The following is a 25,065-nucleotide window of genomic DNA, read 5'->3' on the forward strand; positions in this document are numbered from 1 at the left end:
CACTTTTTGGATTGGTTTTACTTGTTTTTATGGTCGGTCGTATTAATAGTAAGTGTGACATATAGAAAATACCATTACTCGGAATGGCCCACAGAACAGGGTTTATTTTAAGGAATTTTTATCACTGCACATATTCAAACTTTTCGAAGATTTGGGTGTTGCCTTTTCAAAATTTTTGTGACCAAAACACCTAACTGTATGCAACACTTTCTAATTACATCAGCGCTCATCAAAGCCTTACAGGAGATTTTGACGAGGAAAAGTAGTCTAAGTTTAAATATTTTTTCGATAATAAAGATCTCAAAGGTGAAGATGAAAAATGAAACAAACTAGATAGCTTCTAGATACTGAACAAACTGTAGATAAATTTCATAGATTATGATCATTGGCACTGTTATTTTCTCGTTTTTAATACTGTAATGCTTTTTTTAAATGTTTATTGTAAGTTGCTCCAATTCTATTTTTTCAATACGAAATCAATTATTTTTGTTTTATCACTGCACAAAATTTGAGTTTATCACTTCACAATAACGATTTAGCACAGCATAAATTGATTATCAATGTGAACCCTGCCACAGAATCAGATCTACTACGTGACCCAGAGCAAGGCTGTCTTAGAGTGACTCAAAAATTATGTTTAATCCAGCCAAACGGAGCCGTTTTGTTACGCGGACGTCACAAACGAATGTGCACCAGAACGTCCACTTCCCTGATTGCGCATTTTGGAGGCACTAATGACTCTGACGTATTCTGTTCATGGAAGAACAACACGCACTTCCTTGTCAAGTCGAGGCCGATCTCTTTGGTCGAGACAAAAGTATGGACGACAAAAAGTCTAAGATATTGAATTTGCATTTGCATTACGAAGAGGGACCCCAAAATACTAAGAAAGACATCAAAATCAAAACAGAGTTTTCTCGAAGGTTTGTGCCTGTTTTTGTTGCGTAGTTATCCAGTCTTGTTGATTTAAATTCAGATTTAGCCGGCCGCTAAAATGTCGTCACCTGCCCCCAACTCAAAACATTGAGACCTGAAGCATCCTTATGTAAAATGGAAAATTGTTATTTCCTTTTATTGATTGCCATAAGAAAATATGAATGCAAAATCAAAAAACAGATACCTGCAAGGCATTTGTGGTTTCCGTGAAACTGCTAGTAAAATCTGTTTAGGTCGGTGTTGTGCTCACTTGGTGCGGGGACAGTTCGCGCCCGATGGTGTTTCAGCTCTCACCCAGTGCTCAAAGACCGATTTTTCACAAATTTTAATTATGAAACAGGCCTAGTAGAGCCTTAAGTAATTCATTGGCTCCGACACAGGTTTGAATTTGGTGGGACCAAGGGAAAATCTAACACCCATAACGAAACATTTTGAAAGGCTCTATTGTTTTGCAAAAAAGTAAGAAGACCATACCCTAAGTATGCGGGGCTTAACCCCCAGTTATTCCAAAGAATATTTCTACCCGCCAGGTAGCCCCTAGCATAGGCACTGAAGCATCATATACCCTCGCTTTCTTGTTTTATAAATCCGTCAGTTGTTTTTTTGTCCCCTTAGCTATTATGATGGAATAAATGTTCTCTAATATTTTTGTTCCTAGAGCAAGATTTTCATTCTATCGTTAGAATTTCAAAAACCATGTTGCTAATGGTAAAAATATATGTCTTTACCATTAGCATTTATCATTTTGAATATAGAAATTTCAAAAACCATTATGGTAAACTTCCATGATTCTTTTCGCTTTTAGATGGGAAGATATTGTGCAAGGCTTCAAGAACACACTCAATATATCAAGTGATGAGCTGTGGGCATTCCAATATTTTGATGATGAAGGAAACTGTGTTATGGTAGGTATATCAAGGACAGTGAGACTTATTCCCTGTTCAGTGGTTGAAACTGATTGTTGGAAAGCAAAAATCATTTAGTGTTAAGTTTCCATTCTCTTGCAACTGACATCCATATTGAGAAGCTATAAAAATTACATGAGTAAAGTTATTGGTACCACAAAATTTGTAAATAGCACAAATTTGCATCAAAATAGATGAAGCAAAAATTGTGGATTTTCTGTAATGTTTTTCATTTTTACTTTGCTCTTGTCTACTTTGACTACATACTTGTATTATCTTTCAAATTCTCACGAGCTAGAATTTGATTTTGATGAAGTTTTAAAGGTTGATAAAGACATTGCATGAATCAGAAATGGATTTTATGATTAATTTTGATATCATTTGAAGGGCAAAAGTGAATATGAGTGGAGAGCTGCATTAGAGATGGCAGATGTTGATGCGAAACCCGGCAGAAGCATACATGTGGAAGCCATTCCTTTAGGGGAGGTGAAGTGGAACAATGAAGTAAGTTTAAAGGATTTTGTTTTAGTTTTCAAAGTTTAGGTTTTTCTGTGCTTGTGTGATTTATGACAGTCCAGGATTGTTTTCTTAAACTTGCCTGACACCCAGGGGCGGACTGGCTAATTTTTTTGGCCCGGGCAAATTTTGATCAAACCGGCCCACAATAATAGCAAATAAAAAACTCCTTGGAAAATGCAAGTAAATGTTAGTCTGTAAGGAAAACAAGTTTTTAAATTCAGTAATTTTGTACACGGATGAATGCTGGTTAACAGAACATGGTTAACAGAACATGTTGAATATGTCATTTGCTGACTAAATAGTAAATAAATAAAAATTTTAACTCATTGGTTTGACTTTATTTCTAAATACAGTAAGTTATATGTTGATAATGTTATCGTTCTGGACGAGGGGTAGTTCACTCTTGCAAAAAGTGTACGAGATTTCCTCAAAAAAAGGATTTCCAGGGATTTTCTCATAAAACAATAGAATTTCCACCAAAGATGTACGAGATTTTTATGAAGTGATTTGCCCCTCAGTTCTGGATGTCATCTAAAAGGTGTTTTTCTAAGAACATTAACATGAAGGACTCCAGCTTTGGCTGCGAAAAATCACTACGTGATCTGTTCTTTATGTATTTTAAGTGGAAAAGCTTCTATCACACTCAACTTGTGACAAATAATTTTCTAATCCTCCGGAAAACCACAATGATTTTCAGCAGCCCCAATAATATCGATTTGTCAATTTCTGACCCCAAAATGAAAACATAGGCAGCCCTGTTGAAATTTTTTCGTGTAGCACTGTAGTCCTGTTGGGCGGAGGATGCATTTATGATAGTATAGGCCTAATAAACTTACCATAACTTGTATGAGTTTATTGAAAGGAGCAAGAGCAAGACCCTGCTGTTTTTTGAGACGTTTGTGGCTTTTGCTTGATAAAAAAAGCTTTGTATCGTAGCTGAATCCTTTTTAAGTCTCACAGCTTTTCCTCTAGAAATTTCTGTGCACCACCTTTGGTTGAAGTCTTCTTGCTCTTCCCTCGTTCTACGTATGTCCTTTTCATTGCTTCACATCACAGAGCAAATCGCTTTGTGAACTCTATATTTTGGACTTTTAAATTTATTACATTTAGCAATAGATTTTGCTAAGGCAAAAACATGACCAGCTTCAAGCAAAAGCTAAGTAAAAAGTCACCAAAGCAGGTTAAAATCTTATGTATCGCATTGAAACTGGGGTGTTTCAGTATAATATGTCGCCAAAAAGGAAATACCGTCAAGAGAAAATATAACAAGAATATAATAAATATAATAATATGTTTCCTGAAGGAGTGTGTTTGGGCTGCGGTGACAATAATGAATTCATAATTTTGATGGTTTTGGAGTTATCACGTGAATATTTATTCTTTCCCACAAAGCCCTCTGAAAATTCAAGGCAAACAGATCAACGCGTGGGTATACTTTTTGCCTAGCATTCACTTTTTAAGCTAATTCATTTTTTTGTACTTTAATCAGCCGGCCCTTAAACCGACCGGCCCTTCGGGCGATCGCCCGAATAGCCCGACCAGCCAGTCCGCCCCTGCTGACACCCTAAAATCTTTTTGAAACTCAGTGTAAATTCAGATCTTTTCATATACAGTATTACTTTGTAGTGTGGAGGCTCTGCAAAATCTGAGGCTGTAGCTGGTAAATGTTGCCCTGCAAAAGAGAGCTTGTGCTGGTAAGTTGTCAATGAAGTGATTCAGATACCAACTTCAATTTTACTCCCTCTGCAATTATGATGCCCTTTTACAAGTGACCAAAAATCCATCAAGATTTTAAGGTGGCAAGGTTTTAAAAGATAGAGGTGGTCATCTCCATGGAAAGGATTACAGCAGTGAAGATGATGCTCTATTTGTGTTTGTTTTTGTTGCTACCTAGCTTTGGAAGGTTGTTTTATGACACTGTGAAGCTTTGCTTATTAAGCATAGTCCTAGTCTTTTGTCTTGATGTGATCACACCTCTTGATGCATATGCTGGGAATTTACGATAGATGGGAACTTGTTCTGCTACATACAAGACAAATTTTGTTTGCTATCTACAAATAAGGGCATTAGTAATGTTGAAACCCAAGTGAATAATTAAATTATTTTATAAAGGCTCAGAAGATTGTTATTATCATTTGTTAATGTCTTGACATTATTTTCTTCAATTTAAATGAATCCAAGAACATTTCTCAGCTCGATAAAAATTGTAGCACCAGAAGATTTTTAGGTGGATAAATTTTCATTTGACCTGCCGATATGCTAATGATATCAAAATACTTAGATTAATCCCTGGTTTTCTGTTTTACACAATTCATTTTAGCAAAGAGAAGGGTGAAGGCTTGGATTGTCAGTTTCCTTGCAAAAGGCCAATCCAAGAGCTGAATTTTGACTTGAATCGAGAGGCTCCAACCAGGATGTAAGTTTTTTCAAGATGGATTTTGTGCACAAATTCCCCCAATAGTTTCTATTCAATTTAATTTGCTTTAGGCACCACCCCACTCAACTTAACTAACATTTCAGCATGCTACATAGTCCTGGTCCCTAGGCATTCTTCCTAATGAATTCATAATTTTTCCTGGTTTTAAGAACCCTTTGGCTATTGAACTTTCAGCATAACTAGCCAAATTTTAGGTCCAATATCCATAGCTACTTTATATACAAGGTACTCTAGAAGTCTTTTCGAGCTGAGTCAAATCATCTTTGCTGGCTGAATCATTGCTTACCAGCAACAAGTTATCATTTTGCAATGGTCAGTCATAACAAATGTAAACTTGAAGACTTTTTTGAGATGTAAATGTTGGGAAACAGGAACAGTAAAATACGCAGAACAACATAACTGCCAAGATGTCAGTTTATTAAGAATTTTCCTAGACATATAAGCCTGTGTCATCAATCCAATAAAAAGGATTATTGCATTGATTGTTTATCAACTTGTATATAATTCTAATGCAGTAATGCAGACTGGCATTCTATTGCCACTCTGGAGGACATAGAGAGTCCATTTGTGCACTGACCATCACTATCACTTTGTAAATTTCCAACTAGCCAGCCATCTTTTTATCAGTATTGATTTGTTTGTGGTGTGTTTACCTATTTGATTTAAAAGCTTCAACAAAAATTTGTTTTTAGTGCTTTTTTTAAACTCTTTTTCAAAGTGTTTTAAATTTCTGGTCACATGGTTTTAAAGCTAATCAACCAAAAAAGAATATTTTTTTAATCAGGCTTTATTCTAAGATCTTCTCTCAGTAAAGTGAACTTTCGATATAACAGACTACACTTTCCCTTCTGTTATTTCAAGATTTTACAGGGTAAATTGGACAGACAATTTGGAATCTTTTTTAGAAAACTTTAATTATTCTGTCTTAAGCTTAACAGATAAAGGTAAAGGCAATGTGTATAAATGCCAAGATGTAAATATAATTAATACCTTTACTCCTTTGTTAACTATCAGCTCTACAAATGCTCTACAAATTTAAAATTAAAATATCAGATTTTCATAGTTTGACATACACTATAGGAGTTATAAGTGCATAAGAAAGCATTTATTTTAAATTTGTGCTTCATGTTATGACAGACATATTTTTAGAGCAGTTAACAGGAGCAATGACTGAAAAGTACAGTAAAGTATGATGATAACTGACTTATTTTACAATACGGAAATGTAACTGCGAGAACATAAATTAAACTAATGTTTGTAAAACTTTTCTTTTAGACAAAATAAGACTCAAAGTGAATATAAATACACCGGAGAGGCGTTGCGAGCTGTTGCTTTGCCACTTGGACCAATAGGTATGATTCCGGCCCATTGCTCGTATTCAATGAGAATAGCTACAACAGCAAAGAAAAGTGGCATAGAATGTCATCGTTGTTATCAGATCTAATTTAGCGATGGTGGCAGTTTAATGGTGAAAGAAGGCTACACAACGAAGAAATCTACCAAAAAAAGAAGTTGAATCAAAAATAGAATCAACATTTAGCAATATTTTGTAAAGCCATGCGATGCCTCTGTCGATGTTGACGCTCTTATATAATGTAATAAAGTCAATCGACATTGATGACTCATTGAAGTTTCCAGCACCCAGTGTTTACACATTTGAATTCAGTTTGTCTCGTCCTTTAGGGCAGGGAAGCATTTCCATTGCTGGCGACGGTGGCTTAAGACAGTGGCAGATCAATAACAAAATATCCCATGATGCTCACGTTCCAGATTCTTTTTTTGCTATAAGGTATTTAATGTCAGTTAAAGTTCTTTTTTACGTGTAATTTCTGGACAGTTATAATGCCTGCTCCGGATAGTCCTGCTAGCTCAAGTTCTACTTTGAAAAAACTCGAATGATAGATATATATGCGTTTATTCAAGCACTATTTCTATTGCTGTGATTAGATCCCGGTCTCAAACTGTAAATTTGCTCTTCAAGCTGTAATAATAGGGTGAAAATGAGTCCAGTTTTCCTGATACAACTTTGCCAAAACAACCTTGATCCCAACGCAAAAGACTGAGAAACGAAATACTTCGCCAATTGTTTCTATGGAAGAAAAACCCCAACCATGATTTTAGCTTTTAAAAATATATTTATAGAGCAAATTATTGGATAGAAGATTTGGTAATTAGAAGTTGACCCTGTGCATAGTTTTTTTGATGGATAAATATTTTATAAAGGGTGGATACAAATGGTACATCCAAGTCGATTGTGTTGCAATCATCAGCATTATACGACGATTCAAAGTTCCAGCCAGCGCCGTACATAAGTGATCACTGTAAGTAGCAAGAATTCATAGTCATTATAGAAAGAGATTGTGTTATATCAGGGCATATTGAGAGTATGCTTGCTTGGAGTAATGTCATGCTGTGTTCTGTGGATATAATCTGTGTTCTGTGGAGTAATGGATATAATAGCTGCTTGTTACGAAGGAGCACAATCTTAAAACGTATCCTACAAATATAAAGTACAATGAAAAGCTGATGAATCAATATGATTGGTTTTTTATGGCTTAGAAATCATGAATTTCAGCAGTGCTCCGTAACATCATTAACAAGTTGGCATGATTTTGTCTTAAGGGTAGTGGCATATTGCTGTCGAATACCGGGGTCAACGGATAAAAGCAGCTCAGATATACGGCTATCATATAAGTAATGGTTTGCCGTGTCGTTATTGCAATAATCACGATATTTTACTTGATGTTAGTGAGCAACCATTAATTCATTAGCTTGGAGTTCCAAATTCATTTTTTTTTGTAAATTTCATTCAAATTTGATTTTTAATCATTGATGAAATTATATGCCCGCTGAAAATGGTACATTTCGTAACTCTATATCCACTGATCTTCGAATCTCAAGCAGTGAATGCTACTTGTATATCAAAAGTGTCTAGGCCAATTTTAGATGTTTTAAGATTGTCATTCATTTTGTACATGCCTTGATTTTCAACCATTTTGATACACGTTTCTATACAAAAAATGTGTTATAAGTAAATTAAGAGTATAATTTGTCAGGAAATAATGTTTATTAAAGCATGGTGAATTTTGCTTTCAGTCATCATTCTTTAAGCCTTTTTCAATATGTTTTTGCTTAATTTGTCGTTTAAGATGTTCCTCCAGCATCGAAACAGCTGTTAACCGACCTTCCTGGTGTCAAAACTATCGAAGTTACAGCAAAGTTTCCAGTTGTTCATGGTAAATTTATATTAATGGAACTAAATTTCGCCTTTTAAGGAAAATATAACTTGTTCCCGATGTTTATTTGTTCCTAAATAGAAAATATGAAATGACCATGTATTATACATTTCTTAAATTTCCAATTATTGAAAGATAGGTTCGGGATAAAGTACATATGTTGAAGATATCAAAAGGAAGAAAAATGAGAGAAGACCAAATCACGAGAATAGGTTTCCAATATTTTAGATATAGCATGTTATACAAAGCTACTACAGTATAATCCCGTTCAGTGCAGCTCCCATGGTACCCAATAAAACTGTTTCTGTTAGCGAATGTCTCAATTATACAGGATCCCACTTTTCTATAAGGAAGTCTATAGGGATGGGATTATGTGTCCCTCATAACAAAGGTCCCAATTAACCGGGGTCCCACTTATCGAGAATATACTGTATATTGCGTTTCCCACTGCTTCAAAGATCACTAGGATTCTTTCCTGAAGCATAATCATGTGAAGGCAGACGAAATCATTCGGAAAGACAAGGTTTTTCATGATACAAAGCCGTTTTGTTTTGCCATGTGCTATATCCGGTTTTTGCAAGAGTAATGTGTAAGTTGAATTTTGGGACATTTTTGACTCTTTTTGTTCCTGTATGTTGTGGAAATATTTCATATCATTTATTCTAGTGGACTACACAAGTGATGAAGTGCCTCTCAAAGTTGAAATGGATGCATGGAGCCCAAAAATTCCTCTAGATGCCAAAAACAGCGGCATTCCGGTGATCGTATTTAATTTCACGGTCACAAACAAAACGGGACATGATGCCACGGTAGGTCATTCGACTTGGTTTGTTACATTCAGCTACTTCGTTATTTTTTCATAGCCTAGAGTTTTTACACCATTTATGAACCACAACGGTACTGCTGATTTTTTACGTAAAATCCGATGAAAGTACTTCATATAAGAAGATCAATGTAGAAGCATATTCCTTACAGGTGTCGCTGCTGGGAACATTACAGAACATTGCTGGATGGAACTGTTACGACAATATTACAAATGAAGGTATGTTTATCGTTTCAAAACTGGATATTTGCGATAAGCAGTTGTTCCATGGAATTATTCTTAATTGCCACTTTACAACATAGATGTAGATGAAAACAGCCAAAACCAGAAAAACTCTGCTAATTAGGGTAAAAATTTTGATAAATCTAGCTTCCCTTTCTTTAAACTTTCTTTAAACGGTATAAAGAAGGGAGAGTGAGACCAGGGAAATTATGCAATGAAGTTGAGAGAAACTGTGATGATGGTTTTCTTAGAAGCCGCTAGTATATTGCACTGACAGTGTCTCTTTGTTGATTTTATCTTCAGGGGTTAGGTTAGATTTCGTGTGGTCATAATTGTGGTCTGGGTGAAATGACTTACCAAAGCTTTTTTGATTTTTTGTTCTTTTTTCAGTCGATGCCAATGGATATGGGGGAAACGTAAACTCGCTCTACACTACCAAGTAAGTCTCTTTGTCATTTACTAAATTTGTTCTCTGTCAATATGATTTCCGCATATATTTTGATCTTTTTAGTTTTCTATGATGCTATATCAAGCCACTGGTCTTTGCTGAATAAAGATACCAGAAATATGAACAATATTTTTGCGGTACAGAATTTGAAAATGGCTTTGAAAAAAGCAAACATTTTACGACATACTAAAAGCTTTTTCGTCTGACACTCCTCAGAGCATAAAACGTCAGAATAAGGTTCCGAAAGAACACGATGGAAAATATATACCCAGTTGTGGATCGAAATAGGCCAATCAGAAAAACGCAAGCACAAGACTGGTATGGTTGACCAATCAGTGCCGCGAGCCTAAAGAAAAAGGAATAGGAATGCATATAATTAGAGATGTTTTAGACATAGCAGTTGATTATTGTGCAATTAAGTTGCGCCAGTCATTTCTTAGTGTTTTCCTGGTCTCTTTGGTCACTTTGAATTTTATTCATAGTAACAAGCCGTATAGATGTGGAATTATGCTTTGAGATGAAATTTCTTGTCAATAACATTTACAAACCTTTTTACCCGGATTGTTTTTGCCTGATTTTTCCTGTATTTCATAAAACGGGGAAAATTGAAGTTATATCGTGTTTATTGTTAACAAAAAGTTTTATCGGGTAGACACCAGACCATTCTTTTAATGTTTAATCCCTCTTGCACAGGTCTTTGTTTGGAATTGATATGAGCAACCCGTCTTTGGCTTCAAATCATGCGTTCAACGGCCATGTTGCTTGCGCATGTAAGTGCTTCATATAGACTCATCTTGTTGAATACACGTGACTTTGATATAAACTGTGACATAAAACTGACAGTGTGCTATGGGTTTTCATTCGAAAAGAAGTGGACCGGCACATTCTTGAGCGACAAATTTTTGATAAAAGTTCAGTTGTATTTTTGTTTCCCTATTTTTTTCTTTTTCTCAGTCCTGAAGCAAGACAGTGACAAATTGAGTACGATGCTGCAGTTCAACTCAGCTAAAGATTTGTGGAAGTATTTCACTGGGGATGGCCTGCCAGGCCAAGGCTTCGCTGGTCCATCCAAGGTTCATAAATACAACATTTTTTCTATTTGCTTCGAGTCTTTCGTCATCGACGTACTCCTAATTCGTACCAAGTTCCCACCTTTTTGGATAAAAAGAATTCAAAATCTGACAAATCTGTGACAGAGCGAAACTCAACCGCTGTTAGGAACCTTCTAGCCTTGTTTGCTTGAAAGCTAGATTCAGCTACACATCTGGCGGCTAATGTGCCACATTTCCTTGTTTCCATTTCAACGTCAAGTGTACGAAAACTCATGTACATAGGTTCTTTTTTAATAATTAGCCCCTGTCTAAAGTTGGAAAAATTGTTCAATGATTTAGACTCTACTCCAAATTATTCTAGAAATTAAGAAATAACATTAAACAAAAGCGCAAGCTTCTAGTTTTCTTGCTTTCATTTCCAGCTTTCAATAATTGTCTTCAAAAGTTAATTTGAATAATAGATGCATAGTATACAATAAAATGAAACTACAATTTATCATTAATCAACCGATTAATTAATTATCGTTAATCGCTGAATTATCTCTTCTAGACTGGGAGCACTTGGAATGGAGCCATTGCTTGTGAAAGAACGGTTAAATCAGGGACATCTACGGTATGGTATCTAGAACGTTTAAGTCATAACCCCAACCCGTTTTTAAGCATAAACTACCTATTCTGATATACGAATTAATCACTTTAGAATGACAACTACAATGCAGAATTACGGAAATTCACATTGTTCAGCTGAAAATGTAAATTTCGAAATATCGTTAAACGTCACTAGTTTTTTTAAACAAACAAATTTTCTGGGGGTTATTTCCTTATCAGGCATTATGATGTGATGATTTTCAAATATTTGTTATTGGTACGAAGAAATTAATGGCCGTGCTGCACGATAAAAGGTGCTATAGAAGACGGGGTTGTAACGTCGGTTTGTTCAAGACCTGCTGTTCTTTTGCAAGGACCTTAAATATACACAATCATACTTCAAATGTTTTGATAAAAATTGTCTTCATTTTAAAGGTATTTACCTACATGCTGGCTTGGCATTTTCCGAACAGGTATATTCTTCTTTTCGCATTTACAGTAAGGCAGCTGTTAATGAAACTGCCCGTTAGATATATCTTCCTTAGTATAATTCATATGCCGAATCCCTTGGTTTTCTCTAATTTTGACTCTCAGACCATTCTTATTTCTCCTACAAAAGAGACGAATGTTTGTGAAAGTATGCAGATGCTATGATCTACATCAAAACCTCCTATTTGTTTTTTCAAGTATGACGAAATACGAGTAGGAACATTAATGAATTTCAAACTGTCTATTATTGTGGCATTTCTATATGTCTAATCGTAGGTATTTTTCTCGATTTGAACCCCTCTTTTGCACCCCTCTTTTGCACATAAAATTGTTCTGCTCATGGAAGTCTCCATTACACAAAATTATTTCAGGCGCGAATACGTTTTTAATTATGAAATTCTGTTAGCAATATCATATTTCTCTAGATATAGAGACTGGAAACTATATACAAGCATACCGAACACACCCCTGTATGTTGGAAATAAGTATAACAAATTCTGGACAAGCGTGGCACAGGTAGGACATCCCCGACCAAGTACAACCATATACGCTTGAAGTATTTTAAGAGACCCAGAGTTCAAGATGAGCTAAAATTGGCAAAGTCAAGTTTCTACTTTTATTGTTATAGTATGTGTGAAAATAGTCTTCAAATGTTAAGCTGGAATTTTTTGAAAATGATTGAAAAAAGTGAACATTTAGAAAGATGAACGCAAACCTTTAAGTCTCACCATACTGCTGCGTATTAATCAAATAATTTCCTAACATATGCTAAATGTTCATTTTTTGCACTTCCATAATATTCACCTTTACTCTTAAAAGTTCAAATTGGCCTAGAAGACAATATGATTTGTATTGTTAGCTTTGGAGATAAAACCAAAAATTATACGTGTAATTCTGCGTGTAAATCTGTGCATCATTCTCCGTGTCCTTCTGCGTGAGATTCTGCCTAGCTTTCTTTATTATAAGCTTGTTGAGAAGATGTAAATTGCTGTTTTAAATGTTTTTCTCTACGCTTCCAGCATCAAATTGAATTGCTGTAAACAAGCGGTATTAAAAAACCTTTTTACAGGTTCTTGATTACACGGCACAGAACTTCTCCAACCTTCAAATGTACACTGTGCGATTCAGAGATGCAATGTTCAACACTACAACGGCTTGGCAGATTATCGACAGTGCTGCCAACAGAATTGGTCTTCTTAAGTAAGCCAGTTCCGTTACAATTGGAATATTTCAAGATTTCTTTCAATTTTGAATCTTGGTCGTTCAATTTTGTTTTTACAGGCAAAATATATTGCTTTTGCTGTTACCATGTTCTTTATTTTTTCATCGCTAGCTCAATCTTTTTTTGTTCTGGTAAATTTTATGACATAAAGATTGAAATTAAACAAATTATGACTGAACACGTACGGTGCAAATAAGAAAATGGAATATCACATAAATCTAGCTCTGGATAACTCATTTTCCTGGTCAGATCAAGTCGGATCAAGTCAGATCAGGTTAGATCAAGTCAGATCAGGTCAGATCAAGTCAAATCAATTCAGAACAGGTCTTACCATGTCAGGTCGGGTAAAGACCATAACATTGAAATGGCTTTTCAAAAACTAGCATTATCTCTAGTGTGTTGATATGGGACGTAAGCTTTCGCTTTAGTTGTATTTTCGCTTAGTAACTTTACTGGAGACCCACCAAATAATTTTACTACTTCTTTTGTCTCCTTTCTTAATCTTGTGATGAAATTTATGTTTGATATGTCTTCGATTTAAAAAAAATAATATAACAAACAAACTTTGGACTTGTTCGGGATACGAAACCTTCAGTCCTTTGTCTCGAAACAATAGCGTCTTAAACCAATCAGTGTTGTAGGGTCCTAGCACATGCGCATTATTGACAGTATTCACACGGCTGTTCTTTTTGGGACCACACAACTTCCCGCCAGAGCTTCAAGGGATAATGTGCAATGACCCTTAAACGGGGGCTAGTTAATGTCTGGAAGACGGGCTTTACCTTATAATTCCTGGTATCTCAAATAGTGTTTATTTTTCTGAAGACTCTAGTTATTCAGAGTTTAATTTACCCAGACTGATGTCCCTTTTAACTGTCTTTGTCTAAATGTTTTTTAACTCGTTTTAGCTCTCCTACTTGCTTTTGGGCTGAAGATGGCTACTTTTATGCTTTTGAGGGTAATAATTTTTATCAAAATACGCCTTGTTCAATTGTTAATGAAAGGTTTGTGACATGAAACTTGAATTATCGGTCGTCAAGGTTTTGCATGATTCTTTAACATAAATTTGAAATTGTCTTCTGACTTTCACTCTATTGTCGAAAAGCCGTATATAGTTTCTAATGTATGCCGTATATAGAGATGGCATTTACTAGTGCAATCTCTGTTTCAACAAAAAAATTGGAGACCTTGTTTGCACAAGAAGCAATCGTGTAGGCTTGGGTCTGAAATTTTCTCAGAGTTTTCGAATAATGTAAAGAATCCGGCTATTATAGGTATCCGGCTATTTAAGTATTAAACAAACTTTCGAATGCTCTAGTTTTTATATACATTTGAGTAGCAGCGCATCAAATGCTTAAAGAAAATTTCATCATTATAGTGAGGTGCTGAAAGTTAAATGTTATTTTCTGCATTTTAGGATGCAGCAAAGGTGGAGGTATGTTTGCAAAAATAATTGGTCCTAACTTTTTGGTTGAAGACTTATTCACGTGTTATGTTATCGAAGAGTATTTGGCTTTCCTCTTTTTGACCATTCTTTATTTGACTCCTTACTGTTGAGTTAACAAATGATAAATCACCTTTCTATAAAATCAGGTTGCTGTCCTCTCAATTGCACCCATGTTTGGAATTATGAACAGTGTCTTGCTAGGTATGAATTTGTTTCTACCGAGCTGCCTTATGCTTTTGATTTTTGAGGATTCGTTTTGATAAGACAAGGTGACCATTACCAACTACTTTCATTGCTTGGCTTGGACTGACCTTGAAGATATTGCAAATTTTTGTTCAAACTTGCGGCAGAAAGACCAATTTGCTGGTGTTCCTCTCCCGATCTGACCTTTCGTTGTTATTATATTGGAATATATTATTTTGCTCCATATAGAAAAATGTATTGTTTATTCGCCCATCTGTTTTGGCATTTTGGTGCATTGCCTTTTTTAAACATTTGTTCTAAGTAGTTCACGTTTCTCTTAAGATAATAGAATGAATAGCTCGTGGATCACAATATACATTCCTGGCGGTAACATGCCGGTTTTTTATTGTGTTTAATTACACTTTCTTTTATTAAATACTGCCATATTTGTTTCCTTCTAAGCAATGCACATGGCTTGCCTTTGAAGTGCGTCATATTTGAGATTCTAATATTTTTTTGCAATTTCTTGTCATCACGAATAAATTATACCAAAAGTCTATTTAGTATATATAATGTATAATTGCTGAGCTTAATGGCTATTAGCTTTGTAAACATTAGTTTATAGAGAGTAAAAGTAAAAATGTATTTTTACACTGAGATCTCTAAAGATTTTGTCAAAACTCATGATTCACGTGCCTAGGTTGTATCCTGAACTCGAAAGATCAATGCGAGAGATAGATCTGTTCCACCAGATCAACCCATACGGGGTGATTCCCAGTCGTACCTCATGTCCTTTGGAACTGCAAAGGGTATGGCAACTTTGGGATAATTACACGACTAACCAAAACGACACCAACATTTGCGTCGATGGCGAGATTGGAACTGTTCTGAAGGCCTATAGAGAGGTTAGCCAGCAAGCGATCTTTCTTATGCTTCTAAGATGGTATGATTTCGTAGAATTCTGCTCAGTATACAACCAGTTTTGTTATGAACATACTGTCAGCAAATTATCTGTCTAAGTATAAATAAAAACTTTTCAGCTGGCTGGATCCATTAACTTTAATTTTTCAAACAGAAACACTTACCTTTTTGATAGTACCATATTCGTCAGTTGACCCTTTTCATTTCAAGGTAAAAATCGGTGCACCAAAGAAATGGTTTGATAGTATTTGGGGGCCTGTGAAAAAGATAATGAGCCGTTGGATGAATGAATTGGATAGCAAAGGAGATGGTAAGAGTTTACTTACATTACGTTTCATTTGGCATTTTTTTATATTTACAGAAGTCTGCATACAACTCCTGCTAGAGTATGACATTTTGGATGATATTCACAAACTACGGAACATAGTAAAACATTTTTATTGGTAACCTTGCTTGTTTTATACTATAACCAGAGCGTACAGTGTGCATATCTGATGTTATATCTATTGCAATTCTTAAAAGTAACTATAGCTCGATACAGAATGTTCAAAGGTAAGGGAATATAGGTTTACAGTTTATATAAGAAGACAAATCATTGGAGTTGGGTGCAGTGAAATTAGAATAAAAGCAATTGTTGCCCAGATAATATACAACCAGACCTCAATGGCTGACATTAATAACAAAGGCCAATAATTGAGGATTTGATATTAGCATCAACACGGTAACCAGGCCAATGCAACACCTGAATTTGAAGCTATAGAGTTCTTAAGTGTGACGTCACATGAATTTTTTAAATTTTTTGAATTTTATTACATACCCTAAAAGATCATCAAAAAGTACTTTTAAGCATGCAAAATCAATTAAATATGTTCAAAATTGGACGAGATATGAGCAATGAAAGATTTGAAGTTTACTAACGGGTTACTGTTATTTTTGCTCTGCTCATAAAATTATGAACCAATACCAGATCACATTTATTTGATGGGAAAACAGGACTGTGCTCATTTGGCAATGTCTCAGCCACTTCATAACACACTCAACATATTTTGCAAATTTAGAATTATTTCTTGATGCTCTTTCAGCTTGTGAGATCCAAATTGAAAAAGTTCTAAAAATAGATTTTAGTGACGTCATGATTTAAGCAGTAACTCTTTAGCAGTAGGTATGAACTGTGCAAAAGGATGACAAGCATCACTGTGAACAAAAGTTAACAGCAAACAAAGTTAGCAAATAATTTGGCCCGGTATCCGGGGCTTCAACATTGTGGACTAGGCACAAATTATTTGAAATGTTTGATGGCAGACATAGGGTTTTATTTTCTCATTGTACGTTAGTTTCAACATCATAGTTTTTATTGAAAAAGCTGCCTCTAATCATACATCATACACTCTTTAAAACTACATCGCCGAAATTTTACTGTCAAATAAAGTTTTTCCCGTTGATTTCTTCTATATGAAACCCAACGTGTCTTGCTTGCATGTATTATTATATATTTTAGTTATTTAGGCTAGGTCCTCACTTTTAATGTATTGGATAATTGTACAATGAAATACTTCTGTATAGACTATATAAAACCTACTGTTTTTATGCGAAAAAACAAACCAAACTATTCTCACTTTGTCAAGTACTTTTGCCATTTTGTGTTTATTTAGGCCTAATCACAGTTGCCCAGCCAAATACCTACGACACCTCAACATATGGTGTAACTACATTCATCGGTGCATACTATCTTTGTGCATTAAGGTAAGTACTGAACTAATCTAGCCAAATACAGATAGCCAACTTCTTTACTATAACAGAAGTTTCTGGGTCTCCGATTCTTTTTTGTGGTAAAAAATCAAGCTAATTAAATGTTATTATTGTTCATAAAACGTCATACTGACTTGCCCCTGCAAGACCAATATATCGACTTTGGACCTTGCTTGACCAATGTATGGCTCTTAGTAGACTTTACAAGACCAGCTTCTACACCTTACCAGACCAATATATAACCCTAAGACTTCTTCCTGAGAAACACCTTTGGTTTAATCACACTTTCATTTAAATAACAACTACAACACGCTAAGAAATGAATGAAAGATATACTTTTGCTCACCAACTTCATCACAATTTGGAGACTGTTGAGCTCGGTAAATTGTTCAGCAAATTTCCTCCTCCTTGGGGCCTTAAATACTGCATTAGCCAATAATCTGCAACCGACTACTTCTGTACCCACTGTATGCATAGAAGCTTTGGCGAGTTTCCTTAGTTTGTTGCTGTCTAGAGCAAAACCATCACATAAGACACTGTATCGCTTCCAAACGATAAACCATGCAGTAAGTTATACCCGTTTGAAAAAAATGTTCTTGAAAGCACTGGCTTTATCTAAGATGCTTTAAGAAAAATCTCACGTTTATTGTACTCCACAAAAATAACATCGAGGCTGGAAGCAAGAATAGAAAGGAAAAATTATGCCTTCTTTTTTTATAAACTGAAAATTCAAGATGCCTTTTCCATTTGGCCTTTTATACTTTGCATTCAGAAGTGATTTGATAGATGGTTAGGGCTACTATTCAAAGATGTTATCCAAAAAGGCCGGATCATAAACTGTATCTCTACCTTATTACATTGATCTTTTATTTGCTTGTGTACTTCCTTGTAAGATGGAGAGGAGTTTCCATTAGAAGATACAGCTCACTTAACAGGTTTATCACGTCTCCACAAAGCATCGCCATAGCCTTTTCACCATGTTCGAAAAATCCATCTACTTAAGTCAACATATAATAAAACAAGTCTGAAACAACATTCTATATCTTTTCAGAGCAACAGAAGAAATGGCAAAGCTTCAGGGGGATGCTGTAAATATCCATATGTCATCTTTATCATTTAAAGAGTAAACATCAATATAGTTCAAGGACTAAATCCGTGGTTTTTGAAACAGGCTATACACTAGCCTTCTGTTCAGTGAAGTCTTTAGATTTCTTTTTTAAATTTCAAGTAACATATGCGGCGAATTGTAAGTATGTCATAAACAGGTCTTCCATTTGTTCTCTAAAAGGCAGAAAGTTCCAAATCTTGTTCAACAGAGACTATGTGATATTGTTTGGTTGTAGTACCCTGAACAGTACTTCTTGGCAATATTCCCAGACGTGTTCTGTTGTAAGAATGCTAATATTTCTTGACTTTGGCTTCTAAAATTAAAATAGCTGCTGTAAGTCTATACTAGCAATTACTTTGTTTAAATTCGTTTATTACACAAATAAGTATGAATATGGATTATTGAATTTGCGTATTGTTGTGTTGATAGGCTTTACAGAAGCTTTGCAGAGACAGATTTGAGATTGGATCTAAAAATCTTGATAAGGAATGTTTTGTAAATGGCAAATGGTACACACAGGTGGGTGGAATGAGGACAGCATCTAGCTTTTATACGTCACGTAAACATAATTTACTTGTGTTTTGCGTAACTGCTTCTGCTTCAAATAGCTATAAACACATTTTTTGCTAGAATAACTTAGTGTTTTCGTTGAATTAATAAAGTAAGTAATAAGTAAGTTAGTCATTTTCTTGGTAGTTAGTCAATGCAAGTATGCATTAGGTTATATGAGACTTTTGTTTGGATTTAAGTTTAGCTATTTTTTGATGGAAGATACAATTTCGTTGTTGCTTGCGCAAATCTTGGCTTGGAAACATTCCCCGATAGCGTTTCAGATCTTACCACAACGTTATATTTACATGGAAACAGATTGAAGAGTTTGTATCAACAGCTCTGCCTAGTTTGAAAGTTTACTTGAAGTAAGTTTAAATTTGTACTGAAAATTAAAGACGAGCTGCTACATATAATTTGTAAAATTTTTATCTGAGCTAATTATCATCGTAGGTTTGTCGTGTGGTTTTTTTAGAACACGTTGACCATGTTGGTTTTAAAATGTTGCTAAGTAAATTTCCGTTTGTTAGTGTGTAGATCCCGCTCATGAGGTGGAGCTGTTATCAGACTGTAAGTTTAAATGCATTTGCAATTCCAAGCAATGTTTATTTTCACTTACATGGTTTTTATTTTAAAAGGAATTTGAAATAAGTAATCAATTCTAGGAGATAATGATAAAGACTATCTAAAGTTTCGAATTTCCACCGATTTCAGGCTTCATATTTCGATTTAGCCAGAACAAGCATTTATGGTTCAGTAACTTTTCTTTCAGCCTCTTTTATGGACGCTCTTGTCGGTCAATGGTGGGCCCATTCGCTCGGGCTTGGCTATTTGCTTCCAGCCGAACATATCAAATCAAACTTACAGTACGCTGCGGCGCGCAACTTCGTCAAAAGTTTTGATCCTGGTAAGATCAAATTGAAGAGTTCTATTTGAGATAACCTACTTCATGTAATATGTATTTTGTTGTTGTTGCTAGAAATATAGCATTGGCTGTTTTTGCCTGTATAGTCAAACTCCGCATAAAAGAACCCGTGTTTTTTTTCGTAAAAAGACTAAAAGGACCCACGTTCGTGGCATTTAAGCTGCTGAAATGGTGATAAAACAATTTGGAAGTTCTTTATCTGTAGTTTCTTTTATGTTGAGTTTCACGTATGCTAATATTAAGTTGTATGGTGTGTAAGTCATTCTCTCGTATCATATCTTCAACGCTTTTATATAGCGTCACTGTCAACAGTATATAACATCGAGCAAACAAATTTTGATAAATAGCTTTAGACCCTCAACCATTGCCGTTCCTTGAATCAATTTCATAATTCGATCTCAGGGTCGTAGCATGCTTGTTTTCATTGGGGGCCACTGACCTTTTTTGTCTGGCCAAAGCTGGAGATTCTTAGCAGAGCTACCGACAAAACCATATCTTAGGAAGATCTTTAGAGACACCAGCCCCGCAACCCTCACTACCTGAGCGCTACGCCCCAGCACCTATACCAAGTTTTTACTTTGATATTTCATAATGCCAATGGTTAATAACGAAACGTCTCAGTGTAATATTTCTTTTAACAGCCAAACAATACCCAAGGAAATTTGCAGATCAACGTGACAGTGGCTATTTCCTTGCTTTTTGGGATGAAGGACCACCAAAGAACCAACTTCTTTACTCCAGTGAGGTTAGGTTACTATCATTTTTTTGAAAATAAAACCTTTTAACAGAGGTAAATGACGGTAATAACGACCTAAATGCCGGCAGGAGTAAGTTATGGCAAGAATTTATATTCATGGCACAGTGTGATTTTGCTTATCGCATAGATTTGAAATAATCTGCTTCTCAGCTGCAGACTGATCTTCAATCAGTCTTATTTTAACTTTGAACGCAGCGAAGATGTTTGCATTTGAAATTTTGCCTTTGGAAATTGTGTCTTGTCCAACACCACACCTCATTAGGCATTGGAAATCTTATTATAGATTATGTTTTTCAGTTTTGCTGGAGTGGTGTATTGCATGCATTTGTTGGGCTGTGTTTCTATGAAGGATTGGATACTATTGGAATCAATGGTATTGCACTTACTCTTTTCTCTGTAGCTTCATGCCTTAAAACATTGGTAGTGAAACGGTTTTGGGAAAATGTTTCATGTTTTTCATTAGTTGTAATATTTCTTAAAGTAATATAATTCAAAAGAATTGACACCAAGATAGACCTCTCGAAAGGAAAACAAGCATCATTGGAATCGGCGCAAGATTCTGATAGCTTACGTGAATGGTGCAAAACTGTGAAATGGCGTATAAAGATTTAGTATTAATATATCCATACCCTCCACCCTTAGCTAGATTTTCTTATCACTGTGTACCTTCCTTAGCATTGTGTAATTTTTGCTGTATATCTCAGAACAACGAACTTTCTGCAATTTGTTGCATGTCTTATAGTGTTATGGATCTAAAGCAGTTGGTGCATTGTGCAGCAGTATATCGAGAAGAAAAAGTTACATTTTTTATTTGTGAAACTTTTTATAAAGTTGACTTTTAAAAGCGATAGAAATGCCAGTTTTTTCAGAAGAACTGGCTACTTTATACCCCAGAAGCTCTTTTAATTTTCGAATAGTTGTTTGGCTACTCTTTGTGTGTCCTTCCCTTGCACAATTTAAAAGTTAGGTAAATCATTTGCTACTTCAAAGAATATTGATTGGTGAAAATAATTGAATTTTGATTGTTTTTATCAATGGATTTTTTATAGAAACGAGAGCATCAATTTTAATAAAACCTTTGAATGAGTTGACAATCAATGCTATTTAGATATATGATTAGCCTTCAATTGTGAAAAAGTCTTTTTTCTTTAGCTCTGACGTCATTGCGACAATGCTATGATGGGACACGTCGCAGCCCATGGAACGAAATTGAATGTGGTGATTACTATGCTAGAGCAATGGCTGCTTACCTCTACTTTGAAATTGCAACAGGCCAGGTATAAGTGTTGTACCGCTTTTATGCAAAATTAGGACAAACCCCCCCCCCCCCCCCCATCAAAAGATAATCACTACAATAGACCCCTTCCAGAATTTGATTTTTCCAGATTATCCTGTTGATTTCTTTGGTATACCACTAAAATGAAAATTATTGGTTGAATTTCAACTTGCAGTGGTATTTCCTTCCTTCTTTTTTTCGCAGATAATTACTTCTTTTCATACAAAAATTTCAGCACCTGTTTTGAATGCACGTGACGTTAAACTTGCCTTTTTTAGGCATTATGCCTGTGCATGATGCATCCAGACGATACCTAGTAAACAATAGTGGTTGCAATAGTTGCTTGAAGATCACATGAATGTCTGTAGCATTTTATGCTGTCATTTTTCATAACAGGAATGGGAATATGTTACTGAAACAGCTGTAAATGTGAAGTTTGCACCAAGGATTACCCCCGAGGCATTCAAAGGCTTCTTCATTCTTGGCGCAGCTTGGGGCCAATATTCCCAGATCATGGATTCCTCCAGAAAGAGCGGTGTTGCTAAGGTACGTGTTTTAGTAACAGACTTACCATTTTGGCATTTTACCGCAGCTAGTCTATTTCATGATCTACAATGAAGTCTTAAGTTAGGAGATTGTTAAGGACAAAAATTTCTGTCTGAATATTAACCTACAATTTGAGGAAAGACCGAGGAAAGCTCATTTGTTGCTCTTCATATAAATTTAACATATCGAAATAGCATTTAGAAAGCATGCACCGGGGCTTTTGCTGGTGAAATGGCTCATTTCGGCGAATGCTGGATACGTTCTTCAGGGGTGAAGGGAGTTATCCTGTAAGAACGATGTACGCCCTATCGCCCTGCTTTTCTAGCCCCTACACCGCCCTTAAAGGCTCCTAGGTTTTATGGCTGACAATTCCTTGCCGTCCAGTCGAAAAGGATATCATTTGTGTGCAAGATGTTAGATTAAGATTGTCAAGTTGAAGTAGCTCGCACTCTGGTCTCACTACAATACTTATAGTCGTACAATATTACCAATGATGTCATTTCATTACACCAGATTTTTGTCATTACTGGCTATGCTATAAACAGATGCAACACTACAAATTTCTGGAGTTTGCCTTCTTATTTAATCTGTGCACTTAAAACTCTCCCTCCCAAAGTACACTGCACTTTGCTCGCTTCCTCTCACAAAGGTCAGATGACATCGCCCTGCTTCTTCCATATACGTAGCTGCAACTATTTTGTAGATTCAAGTTCAGTATGGAAGCCTTGAGTTATCTGAGCTGCGACTGAATTCTTCAACAACATCGTGTCTGATGACGCTTGATGAAAAGGTTGTGTCAGATTTCAAGATCATTTCAAAGGTAAAGACACGTTTTCCCTTTACATCTATTGTCGTTTAGAATTTTCATTTATGTCAAATATAAACTTCAAATATAAAAATCTAAGCTGCACACATGCAGTTTAGAGGCGATCAAATTGTTTCCGATGAATGCCACTTTTAAATCTTAAAATGGTTTTTTATTTTAGGCTGTTTTAACAGGGCATAACATCATTTTAATGCTATGTGTGTGATGAATCGCATTTGACTTTTTCAACTTCCTCCACTTCATATTTGAAAGCATGTTAGACCATAACATGTTTCTGTAGTAGTAAAATCGCTCCTTGGCAGAAATCAAAAACGTAATTTGAGTAGGTTTGGAACACGTCCGAGGTCTCTGTATTTAGAAAATATACCGAACAATCACGGACTAGTTCACAGTTAAATGTTCATAACATTGAGCTAGATTTGTTTCTTTTTATATCTTTTATTTAGATTTTCCAATTTTCCCATCCACTGTTGTTTTTTGACTTCCCTAAATAAGGTATTTTATCTTTCCCGTCATCAACTTCTCTATTGATAGACAATTTGCTACTTTTATTAATTTCACATAATGACACATGTCATACAATAATTTACATTTTACAGGCAAAGGACGAAGTTTCTTTGCAGTTTCCAAAAACCCTTGCAATTCATGATGGACAATCACTCACAATCAATTTCCTTGGCTAAGGATTTGGTTTGTTTACGATTATCATAGAATTGGAAATAATGAAACATAACACATTTATCACTTTTATAAGTTAAATTAAATTTTTGTCGCGGTAATTTTTGACTTCATAATGTGTGATTAAGTAGTAAGTCATAAATATCTGTGGTAAGGCGTGGCTAAAAAAGTAACGTTTTTGCAAGGAAAAAGCTCTCACTGGCAAAAAGAGTATGAATGATTTTCAGGTGATAAGACCTTAAGCACTCGTAAATAATCTGCAATTTTAAGCTGTTGCTGAAAGTTGCGTGTCAGCTGTTTGTTAACAAGGCAACGATAGGAGAGCAGTATAACTCACTTAAGGTTTTGTCATCGCAACAGAGATCTGAGCTTCCTAACCTTTTATTGGCTGAGCAAAGAATATACATACGGTCTTTAGCCAACATGTCAAGCAATTAGATTTTACTGAAATATCGAATCGCTTCTAAACGTGCAGAAATTTAATTAGTGCAACCATCACATTTGTTGACGAGTATGAACAGGAATTGATTCGTTCTGAACATGCATAAAACGATGGCGAGGCTGTTACTCCGAATTTGTCATCCTCCCACCTAGTCTATGTCATGTGCTGAAGAAGCTGACTCAAAGTTATCCTTCTTGAATACAATTTAAAGAAAGAGTATTTAGGAGAAATGTTATCTAGTGAGTGTAAACAGAATCTTTTGTTAAATATTTTGTAAACAATCACCTACCGTTGAGTTCTAGATTTATTAAAATATATGTTAAATCAAATTTTGGAATCAATTATTTGCATTTATCACAACCATTGATGGGGCGTTTCCTTTCAGATCTCCTTCATTTTGAATTTTTTCCTTCATTGATTTGATAAATATTAGCTCTCATAAAACGTTTTTATGACAACTTGCTCTGAAAATGCCGACTTTCTCAAATTTATCACATTTCACTGCACTTTTGGTATTCAACACAGAGGAAGAATGATCATGTATCATTTGTTAAAACTCTATAGATTTGCCAACAAACAGTTTTGTAGTGGTGTTCCACGTGACGGCATGCAGCCTCCACAAAATGGCCCCAACGTAAATATAGAGTCTAGAAATGTCCTCAACTTTCTTCCGGTAAAATTTTTCCCCGTCAAAACCTTCCTCCAATTTTTCAAACAATCATCAGTCAAACAATCAACTTGGGCAGGGCGTGGCTAGGGAGTGGCTACGGCATAAGGGGTG

The 25,065-nt window shown here is 35.4% G+C and overlaps 1 protein-coding gene across 1 annotated transcript; it reads left to right on the plus strand.

The window, feature by feature from the left end:
- The first annotated feature begins 721 nt into the window (after window positions 1-721).
- LOC148959804 (uncharacterized) lies at window positions 722-24,272 on the plus strand. Its single transcript, XM_089109591.1, has 34 exons — window positions 722-923; window positions 1,742-1,841; window positions 2,229-2,345; window positions 3,987-4,054; window positions 4,681-4,776; window positions 6,073-6,149; window positions 6,481-6,586; window positions 7,021-7,118; window positions 7,947-8,033; window positions 8,700-8,842; window positions 9,009-9,075; window positions 9,469-9,517; window positions 10,220-10,296; window positions 10,481-10,599; window positions 11,129-11,191; window positions 11,602-11,639; window positions 12,081-12,171; window positions 12,725-12,855; window positions 13,786-13,835; window positions 14,295-14,312; window positions 14,471-14,525; window positions 15,208-15,412; window positions 15,639-15,738; window positions 17,081-17,171; window positions 18,229-18,265; window positions 18,715-18,804; window positions 19,365-19,404; window positions 19,607-19,741; window positions 20,401-20,504; window positions 20,814-20,889; window positions 21,669-21,793; window positions 22,189-22,338; window positions 23,042-23,158; window positions 23,764-24,272. Exons 1-34 carry the CDS (start codon window positions 757-759, stop codon window positions 23,845-23,847), a joined length of 3,171 nt encoding a protein of 1,056 aa, XP_088965717.1. The 5' UTR covers window positions 722-756; the 3' UTR covers window positions 23,848-24,272.
- The last annotated feature ends 793 nt before the right edge of the window (window positions 24,273-25,065 follow it).

The sequence above is a fragment of the Rhopilema esculentum genome, chromosome 8, assembly GCF_057945365.1.
Source record: "Rhopilema esculentum isolate cy_ngs chromosome 8, ASM5794536v1, whole genome shotgun sequence".
Taxonomy (NCBI): Eukaryota; Metazoa; Cnidaria; class Scyphozoa; order Rhizostomeae; family Rhizostomatidae; genus Rhopilema; species Rhopilema esculentum.